General features: G+C 40.5%; 1 protein-coding gene across 11 annotated transcripts in view; it reads right to left on the bottom strand.

Annotated features, from left to right (window-relative positions):
- Positions 1-7101, bottom strand: part of ANTXR1 (ANTXR cell adhesion molecule 1) — a 233380-nt gene extending 226279 nt beyond the window's left edge. For 10 of the 11 annotated variants that reach the window (XM_039852461.1, XM_039852454.1, XM_039852452.1 and 7 more), the window contains exon 1: positions 6600-7101. In XM_039852461.1, coding sequence (XP_039708395.1) covers positions 6600-6751 — 152 coding nt within the window. In that variant the 5' untranslated portion in view covers positions 6752-7101. The remainder of the gene's footprint in view (positions 1-6599) is intronic. The other variant, XM_039852462.1, reaches the window with a different exon arrangement.
- Positions 7102-14652: the final 7551 nt, after the last annotated feature.

Raw genomic sequence — 14652 nt, 5'->3', positions numbered from 1 at the left:
TCTCAGTGTCTTCATGTGTCAAATGGAGATCATGACTGTATTGACCTTATGTGGTTGTAAAGACTAAACAGGATCATACAGGCAAAGTGCTTGTGTCTGGAAGGTAACAAGGGTTCATTAAATGTTACGTATTATTTTTTCTTGATATTGATCTAAAATTTACTCTGCCTACCCCCTGCCCCAAATCGAAGTTGTAGCCTTTAGCTTTGGCTGCCTGGAGTCCTTCTAATGTCCTTCTGCCTAAAAAGCAAAAAGTCTGAGACTGCTTCCTGCTTCTATTATTTCCTTGCAGCTCCCAGAACAGGACATTGCTTGCAATAGCATTGTGTTATCCATTCCTTTAATGAATTACACATTTGTGATTGGAATTGAGAAGAAATTTATGCCAAATTGAAGAAATCTAATTCCTTTTTTCAGTATGAACCTGGCATGTCTGAGAAACATGTCAGGAAATGTTCAAATACCACTTTGCCTTTTGTTGCCTAGTAATGGCTGGGAGAGGCAAAATCCAGTCAGTCGGCCACACATCAAAAAGACACACATTCTAAGTTAGCATAAAGCAAATCTCATTTGCATTTAGGTGGCAGTCAAGTCTCACTAAGGGATACTAGAGTTTGTTCCTGGACCACTGGGAGTCCGTTAGCATTTGGCGATAATTACAGGTTATCTTGGGACTGGTGCCTTCCTCCAACACTCCTGGATTCTATTCTCAGCTTGACGCTGAGTGTTACCAGGTCTCCATAGCTAAGGAAACGAGAGTTAATTACTTGGCTGACCCAGACAGAAACACAAAACAAAACAAAACACTTTTGCCTTATTTATTTTAATTTTTGACCCATATGCCAAGCCTTTCAATTTGTAGGCAGTTCTACCAACTATAAGTCCTCTCCAAACCTGGAACCTAACTGGAAGAACATTTAAAACCAACCACAGAATCCATTTCAATACAAAAAAAAAAAAGACATTCCTGGCCTCTGAAAAACATTTTTTTTCCCTAATGCCTCTTCGAATTATTATTGTAACATTTTCAAGGTACCTTCTAATGGACTCTGTTTCCCTTATTCAGAGTCAATGTTGCATTCTCCTTACTTGAAGCCTTGTTCCAAAACATATCTGAAAACAAGCTACATTGCATGTTTTAACACATCTGCAGAGCTGAATGTCCCTTTCCCATCAGGTTCAACCTGAACAAATTACTAATTTATTGGACCTTTAAGTGCATCTTGATCAGATGCCTTTAGAGCCCTATCCATCAGTTAACCCCCAGATCTCTGAAGCATCTCTGTGGGCTGCAGGAGGTTGGAGCCCCTGCAACTTTCAGGCAAGGATAGCTGACTTAAAAGTAGAGCAGTAGTTCTTCAATTAAGTAACCTTAATTGCCTTATGCACCATCATTTCCTGAAACTCTGATGCAGGGGTTTTTAATTCCTGGAATCCACCCAGTTCCTCTCGTTGTATTGACATGTGCTTCCCATTATAACCCAACTGCCCAGGGCAGTGATGAGTGGAAAGAGCTGGGCTGGGAGTCAGGCGCAGACATCGTCCCAGCTCTGTCATGATCTAATCCCAGGGTCCTGGGTAGGTCACTTCATCTAGTGGGTTGACAAAGATTGAACAGTTTTCTCGTCTGTAAGTTAGGGACAGTAGTGTTTGCCCTAGCTACCAAGCAAAGTTGTCTTTGGGGCAGTTGTGAGATGGCATAAGTGTTGGGAGATTTTAGTTCTAGCACTAAAGATTTCTTTTGTAAGTTAGAGGTTGGGAATCCAGAAGGTATTTTTTCCTGAAAAACAATGCTATACCTGGTTCTATAACTGGTTCCCAGGCAAGTGCTATAAAAATCTGTTTAATGACCATGTCCCTAATATAACACATAATAACAAGCCATAAAGATTATCACCACCACAGGATCATCCAATTGTGGGTCCTGGGGTTAGAATTCTGAGTGGCAAGACGGGGTCATTTGCATGGGGTAAAGAGAAAGAAAACTGGTGCTGGTTAAAAAGGAAGTGGCAGAGGGAGGAGTACAGAGGCTTTAACAGAGAAGAGCACATGGTAAGCCTGTAAGGGGACCTCTACAAATGTAGGGATTTACTGGGTGACAGGCTGTGGCTTTGGCGAGTCCTACAAGTAAAGCTTCAGTGCTTACAGGCACCCTCCAGCTCACTGTTACCTCCTTCCTTCTGCTCCCTACACCACTGTCCCACTTTGGAAGTCTTTAGGACACACATCAATATAATCAGCACTCCCCTGGGACTCGTGATGAAGAACCCCCTTTTTCCAGGTAAGTGACTAATAGCTCTGTATAAAATAGACCAATAGATGATACCGAAGTATACAATATAATAACAGAAGAGCCCTGTGAGAGAGAGGAAAGGTACGTTCATGTCTGTGGGTTGGTCAACTGGGTACCTTAATCTTATAGGAGCCCCTGGAAGACTTAAAGGAGGCTCTTTGACTGTTTTTCTACGGATAGGGGCCTTTCCAAATCTGACTTTTTAAATCCTTGATTGAATTCCCAGCAATCTACTTTTCCCAACTGTAACTAGAAAAGCATGTTTAAATGAACATGAAATTCCATCGGTATAAAACCTTGGGAAGCTCGGTCCGCCAACTCTGTCGCCAAAGCCGCTAATAATGCCCTATTGTGTTACTGTGGCAGGCTAGGTTGTCATTATGAAAGCTTCGCTCCTGGTTGAGAAAACATGACGTTCCATTAAATGCACAATCTGGGTTCCTTCCAGGCCAGAGATGCATCCTGCTTAAAGCTGAAATGAGCTGAGATTTAATGTCATGGAAAAGAAGAGAACCATCCGCCGAGGAAAAGGGAGTTGAAGGGTGGGGAGAAGAATGGTGAATCTAGTGTCCTGCGACCCTCTGGTTTCAGCTTGTAGACAGCGTCTTGATGGCCAAAGGATCTTAGAAGCCCAAGGAAGAAACGAGTCAGCATTTTTTCCCCTTTCCACTCTGCTGTAGTTGGGTGCTGGACAGCACTGTTTGAGGAGGTTCTTTCTAGGACAGAAGACTATGTCTTTAGGGCCCACCAAGGATCCTGTTAGCCTACCAGCCTTTTGGCCTATCCCCCAGCTCTGGGCTCCACAATCACATAAATTAACCTGGAAGGAGATGGCAAGCTGGAGTTGTGCATGCTGTCATACCAAGTTCTAGCAAGTTTTTCATTTGGTACAAAAGTATCCCTCTCTTCAAGCAATGGGACAACTAAAGGAAGTCAGAGGAGCCCACTTACATGTAAAGGTAGGTGCCTGTAGAGGTCTTCCCACCATTTGTTTCCCAGAGCATTTTGGGGTCTCTGATGTGCTGCAAAGTATCCTTTGGTGCATTTAGAAATTTATTCCAGGATTAAATATAAAAGAAACAGCATCCTCTATAATCGCAAAGGGCTGAGAGCTCAGCACGCTGGTTAGAGATCCTCCTCACACTCTAAACGATTTTTCAAAAACTCAAAGCAATTTATTTTTGTTGAACATAAAAGTAACATATGTTCATGGTAAAATATTTTGAGAATCCAGAAAAGCATAAAAACAAAATGCAAAAGTCTTATCTTCTAGAGAGAAATACTATTAGATATCGGGTAAACACACACACACACACACACACACACACACACACACACACACACGTTTGGCTTTTTTACAAAGGTAGAATTATAATGTATACATCATGTTTGGTTGTTGTAATTTCACCTGAGTATATTATGAGCATTAAATATTTTTCTTAAAATATCTCACAAACATGCATAGGATTCATATTCAATACTATACATTTATCATGCCTTACTCAATAAATCTCCTGTTGTTGGACATTTAGCTAATTTTCAGCTTTATTATTATAAACAGCACCGCTATGAATAGACGTATAGGCATTTCTATGTTGCTATCTTGGATTTTCTTTTAGACATGGAATTGTAAGATGGAAAAGTAGAACCCCATTTTTAAAAAGCATTTGATAGATGTTGCTAAATTATCTTCTTATCTTCGCTATCCAGTATATGGTAGCCACGTGTGGCTATTTAAATTTAATCGAACTTAAATAAAACAAAAAGTTCCCTTTCTCTATTGCACTAGCCACATTTCAAGTGCTCCGTAACCACGTATCGCTAGTGGCAACCGTATTGGACAATGCAGATATATAACATTTCCACCATAACAAAGTTCTATCGGACAGCACAAGTCTAGAAAAACTGTACAAGTTTATATTTTCTTTAGTGAAACACGACAATGCCTACCTCTCACAAGTTGACCAAGACTAACTATTGTAATTCTTTAAAAATCTTTGCCAACTTAATTATATTTTGATTTTTCATTTCTTTGATTACTAGTAAAGTTGAACTTTTTTATTTATTGACTCATATATTGTGATTTATTTACATAATAAGTCTACTTTTTATTGGGATGATCTTTTAAAAACTGGTTTACATATTTAAAGAGTAATTTATATTGCAAAACTTTGTGTAACTTGTTATGATCTTTTGTTGATGGCATTTTTTCCTTAACAGAAATTTAAAATTTTACTATGTTTAAATCTTTTCATAGTTTTCTCTATTGTTTCTGCTCTGTTATAAAAACTCTAAATCTAAGATTACAGTAATATTCATCTGAAATTTCTTCAAGTTCTCTAATAATTTCATTTTAAACATTTAAATTTTCAGTCCTTCTGGAACTCATTCTGGTGTGTGGCATGAAGCATAAATATAACCTTTTTCTTTTTCCATGTTACCAACCACTTGTCCAAGAATATTTTTTAAAATAATAAATTAATTCCCCACTGATTTAAACTTTCATTAAATACTTACATAGCCTTGGGTCTATTTCTAGATTTTTCTACTCTTTCCACCTATCCTTTGACCTTTGCCATCCTGTTTTTATTAATTTGCTTTATATTACATTATAATATTTGAAGGTATTTTTCATTATTCTTTTCAGAAAATGTTTTAGCTCTTTTTAGCCTGTTTTTTTTCTCTAACATATACCTAGAATCATTTTGTTAAATTCTTCTCACCACCAAAATAAATTCTTCCAGAACTTTGATTGAAAAATTTAATTGAACTTATAAACTGATCTGAGGAGAATTGGTTATCTCTACAATATGGAGTCATTACACTCAAGGACCTGGTGATTCTGTCCATTTTTTCATGTTTTCCTGTATATCCTTCTGAAATGGATTTTATTTTATTATTATTATTATTATTTTTTAGCACAATGATGGGCATCTCTGACTTTTCAGAAAGTCTCTGAATCTGTGAGCTGGTGCTCCTTGCCACTAAAAGTAACAAAAGAAATTCCATTTCTTAGCATTGGAGTATATTTTCAGTATCCACCTCCTTCTCATAAATCTGCGAGAAAAAGATCTCACTTTTTCATCCAAAGAATCTGGAGTTCAAAACAGCCTTTACGGAAAAATCAAACTCCAGGGGCAACTGCAAAGCACATTTGGTTTCTAGCTGGCCAGCTTATTTTGCAGGACTCTTTTTCCAACTCCCAAATACTTTCCAGTCTGTGAAATTCATCTCCCCACCACTGTAACAGCAAGCGCCTCTCCTGGCGCTGGGGAGCTCAAACAGTTTTAACGAGTATGGATCTTCTCTGAGGGGCTTTTTATTGTCGAAGCTGTTTTTTTGTAGATAGCATGGAGATTCCTTAAAGGCTGCGGCTTGGCAAATCTAAGGGGATTTGGGAAGTGTTTAATCGGTCAGAGTTCAGATCTACCTTCAGCACAATCCCTAAGCACTATCCATTTTAGTAAGGAAACCGGGCTCCTGCACCTCCCTGGTCGCCCACCAGTCAACTTGCCAAGAACTTGAATTCTCCTCCACGAGGGGTTCTGAAGTCGAGGGGCTTTTGACCCGCAGGGGACTTTTAGCAACGTCTGGAGACATATTTTGTCACCGCTGCGGGACTAGGGGCTGGAAGAGGGGGGTGAGAGAGGAGGGGTGGTCCTGGTATCCCCTCTGGCGGTGGTGGGTAGAGACCCGGAATGCTGCTAAAACCCTACAATTGCACAGGATGGCCCTACCGACAAAGAATTCCCCAGCCTAAAACTCATTAGCGTCGAGGTTGAGAAATCTGCCTATACTTTTCTCTAACTGCCCAGTCAGTATATATATTATTAGGAACAAAGATAATGCATTGCGTAGGACAGCGATTTTTAAAAGCAACGGAGTGACTTTAAACAGCCCACGCCTCTTACTTTATACGTGCGCGAAAGTTCTGCCTCTCCTAAGCAAGCCTTTCTCACCAAGGTTTCTACAACAAATGAGAAGGATTCACAAAACTGTAGTAGTAGGTTAACAGCATCCTCACATTCCCTGGCACCTCCTCGATTACAGAAAGCAGGGCAGAAAAGAAGTTTGTCCCCGCAATAAGGAGCGACGCCTCCCCTCCTGGCTCCCGCAGCAGAGAAGAAGGATGGGGAGGCGCACTCCCCTGACAAAGGCGCAGCGCTGGGACCCGCGGCCGCCTCCCGCGGTTCTTCTTGGTCCCTGGACAGGCGCGCCTGTCCCAAAAGCGACGCTGCCAACAAGCCCAGTCCGGGGAGAAAGCATCATCAGCTCAGCCCAGGGCGGAACAACTCATGGCACTTACTTGTCCAAAATGAAGTACAGGTCAAATCCCCCGTAGCAGGCTGGACCCCCTTCCTCCCTGCGGCCCCCATGCCCAGCGCAGATGAGCACAAAAGTGGCCAAAGAGAGACATCTGAAGCTAATGCCGAGGGCTTTCTGCTTCACGGTGGCCATGACCTGCAGCCCAGGGAGAAGATCGGGTCCTCTCCTTCCCACGCTCCTCGAACTCGCCAGGACCCTCAGGGACGCGCCATGCGAGGGGCCCTCCTCTCGGGCCCTTTATTCCCCCTCGCTCTCTTGAAACTCCCCGGAAGCAATTGTCTGGAGGAGTTCAAGGTTTTCCTTCTGGTTTCCGCTTCGATTCTGTTTCTAGGTTTCAGGTTTCAAGAATCCCAATACTGTACTCGGCTTTTTTTTAAAGGGGCTGCTCCTGACTCGGGCCGGCCGGCCGCTCGCGAGGCTGCGCTGAGGTTTTGCCGTTGAAGCAGGTCCGTCCAGACGGTTCTTTGTCCCAGATTTAAAATATTATGGGGTGGGTTTTCAAATTGTTCTTGATTGGGGGAGTGCTTTGCCTTTTCTCCCTCCTCTTTACCCCCTTTCTTATTTTGTTGGGCGAAGAAAGTTCAAAGGATGCCACCTTGTGGCCGAAGAGGGCGAAAGCGCTCCTTGGCGTTCGCGGGGGCGTGACGGTGCGTTTTCTTACCCCTTTTTCTCACGCACCTTCCCCTTTTCCCCCATTACTTCTCCATTTCTAATCCTCTCTTGTTCTATAGCCTTTTCGTCCCTGTCCTTTCCTCTCCGGTCTTACGTCTGTTGATGAGTTCACTGTAAACATTTGATAAGAACTTATTTCCTCCAAACGCGGTGGCTCCCACCCCAGACTGGCATCTTTGCAAACAAGCCATTGTGCAAATTAAGCAGAGAAGAACGGAGTCTTTATGAGCTGAACCATCCAAGCGACTTTACTGTACTCTTAGAGCAGATCATAAAAGAGACTTTTGGGGTCTAGTTTTGTAGCTGAGAACAGCATGAACAGTCCCACAGAGAAGCCTCCTCCCTCCCTGCACGGAAGGCTGAGCATTCTTGACTATCTCCATCTCCAGATTTTAGAAATTCTGTGATAGTTCGTCTTTTCAGTCTGTGAACTTTGACTTTTTGCAGCCTGTCTTTGATGGAGGACAGAAGATGTAAACAGCTTACAAGAGTATGGACCTTTCGAAGAGTTTGGGACTGGCAAGGAAGTCTTGAGCTAGCCTTTCTATTATCATGTTAAAACTGAGAATTATATTTTGTTTTTTAGGGAAAAAATTGTCTATTTCTATTTCTCAGACCTACTTGACCACGAAACTGTTCTCTTCAAGTAACATCTATTGACACCCATACTTTGTGAATTATTGCTCTCAAGAAAAAATAATTAGGGGAGATTAAAACTCTAACCTGGGCAAGTCTTCCTTTTCCATAACTTCTCCATCCCCAAAGGATTGAAACCTCATCCTGGTCTCATTGAAACTCTATAATGAAAAAGAAGGTGAGAAGATCTATAAAAATTAAATGGGTTAATGAAAGCATGAAGACCAGAGAATTGATTAGAAAAGGCAAGGTATATGAGATAGGAAAACAATGGAGAGAACATTTTTGAGTGACAGAGTTGGCAAAGAATAGGAAAGGGCTTGAATGTGGAAAAAGATTTGTGGGACAGGAGGAATCAGGAAAGCATTAAGAATGCCTTCTTGAACAAAAAGAACAAACTAATCAAAAATGGACTCACAAATATAGTGGACAATTTGGTGTCAGACAGAGGGGAGGGGGATTGGGAGGCTGGGAGAATGGGGTGAAGGGTTAAAGAAGTACAAATTAGTAGTTGATAGTTGGGCACAGGGATGGGGAGCATGACAGAGGGAATGCAGTTGGATTTAATATGATGGCTAAGTGGAGGGCCCGGGGAAGGGAGGGAGCAATTGGAGGGATCGTTTTATGAACATTATAGATGTCTAACCAGTGTACTGTATACTTGAAACTAATTTTTAAATAAATTTATTTAAAAAAAAAAAAGAGTGCCTTCTCTCACCTTCATGCCCTAGAGATGGTTTAGGTCCTTTAGCGTCTGGTGACAGAGGAATGTCTCAGAGCTTTGCAGACAAAACTGTTTAGGAAGTTAGTGTGGAAGGGAATCAGAAGTGTTCTAACAGAGCTCTTCAGAGTTGGAGACACCATTATTAAAAACAGGTGAGGGCACAGCTTCCAAAAGGGGAAGGAAATTCAACATGAAACAAAGTTATGGGGAAGGAGAGTGAGTAGAAAAGTCTCCCCTGGGACAAAGATGATGCTGTAGAGGACAGAGGGGTAATTAAAGGGATTCAGACATTTGAATGTCCATGCTGCCTCCTCCTTCTTCCAATATTTTAAAAAGAGATTTATTAATACAAGTTGATCATCTCTAGATCTTACATTGGCTTTATCTTCTCCCTTTAGCCCAGAGAAATCCACTTCAGGGTTTTGTGCCAGCCTTACTCACTATGAGGAGGTGTCTTTCAAATATGCCCATGAAGTTACCTTGACATTGAGCTATGGAGATACAGTCATTCCGAGAGAAGGTTGAAGTAGAACGAAGATATCCAGAGTCTATAATGGGGTAAATGAAGCCCCTGGTTTGATTCCAACATGGTGGCTCAGCTAGTATGCAGGAGGAGAATTAGAAACATTTTCTTTGGTTATTGGGATTTAGCTGTCCTATAATTACCACATGTAGAGAAAAGGGAGAAGATCAGTCGCCTGAGGTTGGAGGACTTGAGAAGAGTCTTCAATGGGTTCCTGCTAGTATTTCTTATATTAATTTTACCACTCAGAGATATCCAAGTATCCAGATCCCCTTATGCAAATGTTAGCATCTTTTCAAAAGTCCCCCTCAGTGCTCTGATTGGACTGAGGATACCCAAGCTTCTAATCCCTTCCAAGCACCCCAGTGTTCTGGAAAAGATCTACTGGCCTTCCCAAGGTCCGTAAAGATAGATATGTGAGTTTCAGAAGAAATGCCTCTACCTCTCAAACTAAAGTCAGTGGAAGATCAATATAAATGGTGATGTTGGGGCTATGGACAGATATTTCTGGTGTTGAAGAAGGCAAATTACACCTGCATGTGGAATTGTTTGAATGGTAACCTGGAAGCCAAAAAAGGAAAGAGCTTCTTGGAGAAGGAGTCAACAGTGCCACATGTTGTGGAGTCAAGAGGATAAGCCTTGAGAAAATCCTGTCGATTTGACACAAGTGTTGTTGTGTCACCAAGGAGCATTGCAGTGGAGTAGTAGAGGGGGATGTTAAATTGCATTGGGTTACTGGGAAGGGGGAACTCTTCTTTTAAGAAGAGAGGGAAATAAGAGGGTAACCTGTGAATGTTTAAGTGTTTTATATGCTACAAGAAAGGATCCCAAGATACTTAAGGATGCCAGGAATTGCATGTTCCTTGCCTCCTAAAGATTGGAGAATTTGTCTTATCTGATCATATTAAGACTTTAATCCTGCACCCTACTTATTGTTCTACCTGACTTTGCCAGACTTCCTTTTTTGACATAGAAATTGTTAAATATGACCTGCCTATCTAACAGCCTCCAGTGCCTCACTCTCTACACAAGTGACTGAGCCCATTTGGTCAAGCTGTCAAAAACAAAGTTTGCTGTCTTTTAACATTCCCATCTATTCCTCCAAGAATCTCATTGGACACCAAAGCACCATTTGTCTTGGGTCTTGGCAAAGGTTAGGGAAAATGCTCCAGATAACACAGACTATCCAAGAAAACTTGGGAAATTTTTTTCTTAGAAATATTTATCTACATTATGAACAGATCTGACACTCTCCACCACATTTTTTTTTTTTTTTTTTTTTTTTGTCAATTAGATAGGTCTAGTGTTTGCCAAATTCTTGGAAGTCCCACTGATGCTTGGGCTTTGGTGGCACCCCATAGGCAAAACATTGCTTAGTAAAAATAGTCTCTTTTCATTGTTATGAGATTTTCTTCATGCTTGTCCTATAAAGAACCACCATTTGCAAAAAGTCAAGAGAGCATTCCCAGAAACAATTTATAGTCTGGAAAAACAAAATTTCTAAAGAATCTGAATCAAGTAAATAATAGCTTTTGGTCACCAGCAAAGCAAAGGTACTGGTAATAACTTTAAACCCAGAGGCAGAACTGTGGTCTAGAGTGGGATACTTTGATGGCGTGCCGTAGGCCAGGTCATTCACAGCTTTAGCCCAGAAACAATCAGAGCCTTGTTGAGCCCAATATTCCATTAATAACCCTATCCAAAGTCTAGTCAAGTCTAGCTTTAAAATAAATTCAGTCTAATACATTCCTTAATTTAGGGCAATCCAAGATCTCACCCTAAAGCCTTATTAGCAGCCACCCAAATGCAGAGGTAAGACTCACTTAACACAGCCCCAACCCAACTCTGATCAATCCAGAGCCCTGAAAAAATTAGCCAATTTCATATATGAGTCCATGTCAGCCCAGAGACAGATTCTGTTTAATCTGGTTCACAACTCAGGTCAGCTAAGTCCACAGACCACTCTAGTCCATCCCAAGCCAAACCAAATCCAGCATAAAGTTTAATCACCCAATCCCCTTTTAACTCAACTCAGCTAGAGTCTAGCCAAAGCCCAAAGCCGAACACAACAAGCCGTATGAAGAACACATTCCTGCAAGGACTCAGACAAGAGAATAATCTATAATTCATACTAGCATATCCTAAAAAATCCATCCCAGATTATCACGAGAACTCAAAGCCTTGAGAACGAAATATTTATTTTATCTAAAACAGAGACCAGGCCAATTCAACTCAAAATCCAGACAGGGGATGAAATGGTCCAGGGAACTGACAAGCCCAGAGTTTACAAATGTCCAATGGAAGACTATATCAGATAACTTGAGACGAGTACAAAGCTAAATACAAGATCAAGTCAGCCCTTTCTGCCCAGTTCTGCTCAATCTGGCATATTTAAGCATATTCAAGATCAAGATCCTATTCAGAGACCCCAGACCAGTTTACAACTGAAGATACCAGAAGAAATCTATCTATACCTGTCAATCTCATAATTCCTATAACACTTTGGTTAATGTGTCCAAGTCCCAAGCCAGAAAGACCAGTGGTTCTCCAAGTATGTGAGGAGAATGTGTGGGAAGAGTCCTGAGAAGGTGATGGCAAAGAGGTTTACTCACTCTGGAATAACCAAGAGAGTTTTTTCAAGATACATATATCTGTAGCATATCAGAAATGGACGTGGGGCCTTCAGGGACACTTATAGGTTAACACAGCCTTACTGTGGCCAATTTCTTTTCCCTCCATGCCTCATACCCTCTTCTCCTCTGTGGAGATCTATTTAATAGGCAGAATTAATGGTGATTCTCATAAACTCTTTGATACTAAGCAGGACAGCACACTAATTAATAGTATAATTATACATCAGGCTTTTTGGAACAAAGCACAGTTCCACCATTACTAACTGGGTGACTGTGGAAGTGACATGACCTGTCCATAACACGGCTTCCCATCTGCAAAACAGGGATAATAGTGTTACCTACCTCATTGGGTCGTTTTGTGTTTTAAATGAAGTAATGTATGTCATGTGTGGCCTTCAGGAAACACACTATTGATTTTGGCTTTTATTGTTATTGAAGGATTCTGGGAAATGGCATGTGAACTTCTCCTAGAGATGAGAAGACTAAATGTAGAAGAACCACTTTCAGAGTGTTCGATTTTTCTGCCACCCATGAAACAAGGCTATTTCTGTACCATGGGCTTTCATATTATTAACTTAGAGAAACACAAAGATGAAGATTCTAGCTCATCCAGGAACTACTGGGAGTTGATAGTTTCCTAGGATATATGCAGAAAACAAATAGAAAATATGCTTTGGGGCTATCAATAATCTGTTGGCAACAATACTTTTTCTGCTAGCCAAGAATGCCAGATAGCTAAACTCTAAAGAAATGTCTAAGAAAATGGTTATATTCAGTAATGCTTCTTTCCTATACTGGGTTTTTGAGATCTAACAATCCACAAAACAAAATCTTTATTATTTTTAGCCTTATTAACTCATTCATTAATTCAAACATAGTTTTTTGGATATTTGCTATAGAATGGGTCCTGTGCTTACACTGAAGATACAAAGATGCATACAGACCTTGCAGAATTTGGTTGGAAGACACAAATGCACAGACAGGTTTTGAGACAACAGTGTAGTTAACTATTATTTTCTAGAAGAAACTCAACACGTTCCCTCCAACCCGCCATGCTAATTCCAAGGAGAAGTAGATCTGACATAATGACATCAGTGATGATGCTATTTGACCACAATGTTTTGGGATTACTTTTCCCAGGTTATGCATGACAAATGTCTCTTTTCACTAGTACTGAGATAGTTCTTCCTTAAGAAAATAAACTGATCAGGCAGGAGCCCATGGCAAAGAGAACAAGATCTGGCCTCTAGTCTGGAAGAAAGGGATCTCCAGGATCCTTGTCCCAATTCATAAACTATCATGGATCACCAGGGCACAGAAGGGCTAGGGGGCAGAGCTGAGGCTGGTATCAAGGTATGCATTCATCTAATGAGTTTCCCTCTGAGCATTGACTGCTTAGGGAACTGATCAGGCAGCTGTCAGAGTTAGGTTAGCTTTCTGGTATAGGTTTTCAGGCTCCACTGAGCATGTGCCCAAGATGGATGTCTAAGAAGCAGGTTCATCCCGGATCCTCAAATATGAAAGCATTTGCCATTGCTGTGGCCAAGGTAACAATGGGGAAGTTATATGTCATTCAGTACGAGGGAGCTTCTATGTCCCATGGGACAGAATTGATTCCTGAAGCTAGAGCAGACATCTCTTAAAATAGGTAGAGCTCAAGGCAAAGATGGTGCTGTTACCCAGGCTTTGATTTCCTCTCCTCATACTTCCATCAAAGGTTATGGATTGACTTGCTATGAAATCTTAATCATAGTAATAAATTTAGGCACTTATATGGTGAGTTTAATTCAAAGAAAATGGACTTACTAAATAAACACATGAAGAAGACTAAGAGCCTGTACAGAATAAGGTAGTTTTCATTGGATTGAGATGGAGGGAAAACCCAATGGAATTATTAAAAATCTAAGAATCAACAAAGAAAAAAAATAAAGACACGTGCCAGGAATACTGTCCTCTACAAATCAGATTGCCTCAGAGGCAGAGGTAAAACCTCAGGTGATAGATAAGAAGTCTTTGAAATTTAGTGTCAGAAAACAGAAACTATAATACTGAAGCATGAGGGAGTTTATCACAAATTTAAAAAGTAATAGGACCAGCTTAAACTATAATTCTTAATCATGCAATCAATTCAGGGACTGTAAGAGAGGGGAAAAGGGAAAGAAAAGAAAAACATCTAAATCCAGCAAACTCTATACATATATAATAGCATTTTGGAAATACATTTTCCACATATGGATAGTTCCTAGTAATCATGGTCTCTTAACATAAAATAACAAGAAGTACATTTTCTAGTCTTCATTGTCATTACAGTTCAAATATATACTGGTGATCCTATTATGTGTCTTTAGTTGGATTACTTTTTCTCTTTGAAATGTCTCTCTATATCTTTTCTTCAAAATTTACACTATACCCTTCTTTGCTCTTAATTGATACTGCCGATTCACATTTAGTAGTGAAAATTAGAATCTAGAAGACATTTATATATGTAAATCTTATACTCAGGAACAATGACTAGGCTGAAGAGCTTTGGAAGTCATAAGTGTGTAAGTTGTAACTATGAGCGTGTGTTCATACCACCCTGGGAAGTGAAGAGAGTGATAAGAAATGAGGATCAAGGATAAGATACAGGGTCACATTAGCATTTTTACAGAGCTCAATAGAAAAATAGGAACCAAGAATGAAAATAAGACATTTCTAGGAGGGAATGGTCATGAATATCAATTGGGGTAGAGAGGGTGAGAAGAACTGAAAACTGTTCATTAGAGTTAAGAACTAGAGGTTCTTTGCTTATCTTCATGAAAGCACCCTAATGGAAATGATGCTAGGGGGAAAAAAAGGGAATATT

This window comes from Pteropus medius, unplaced genomic scaffold (genome assembly GCF_902729225.1).
Source record: "Pteropus medius unplaced genomic scaffold, Ma_sr-lr_union100, whole genome shotgun sequence".
Lineage (NCBI taxonomy): Eukaryota > Metazoa > Chordata > Mammalia > Chiroptera > Pteropodidae > Pteropus > Pteropus medius.
This window is presented reverse-complemented; position numbering and strand designations above follow the sequence as displayed.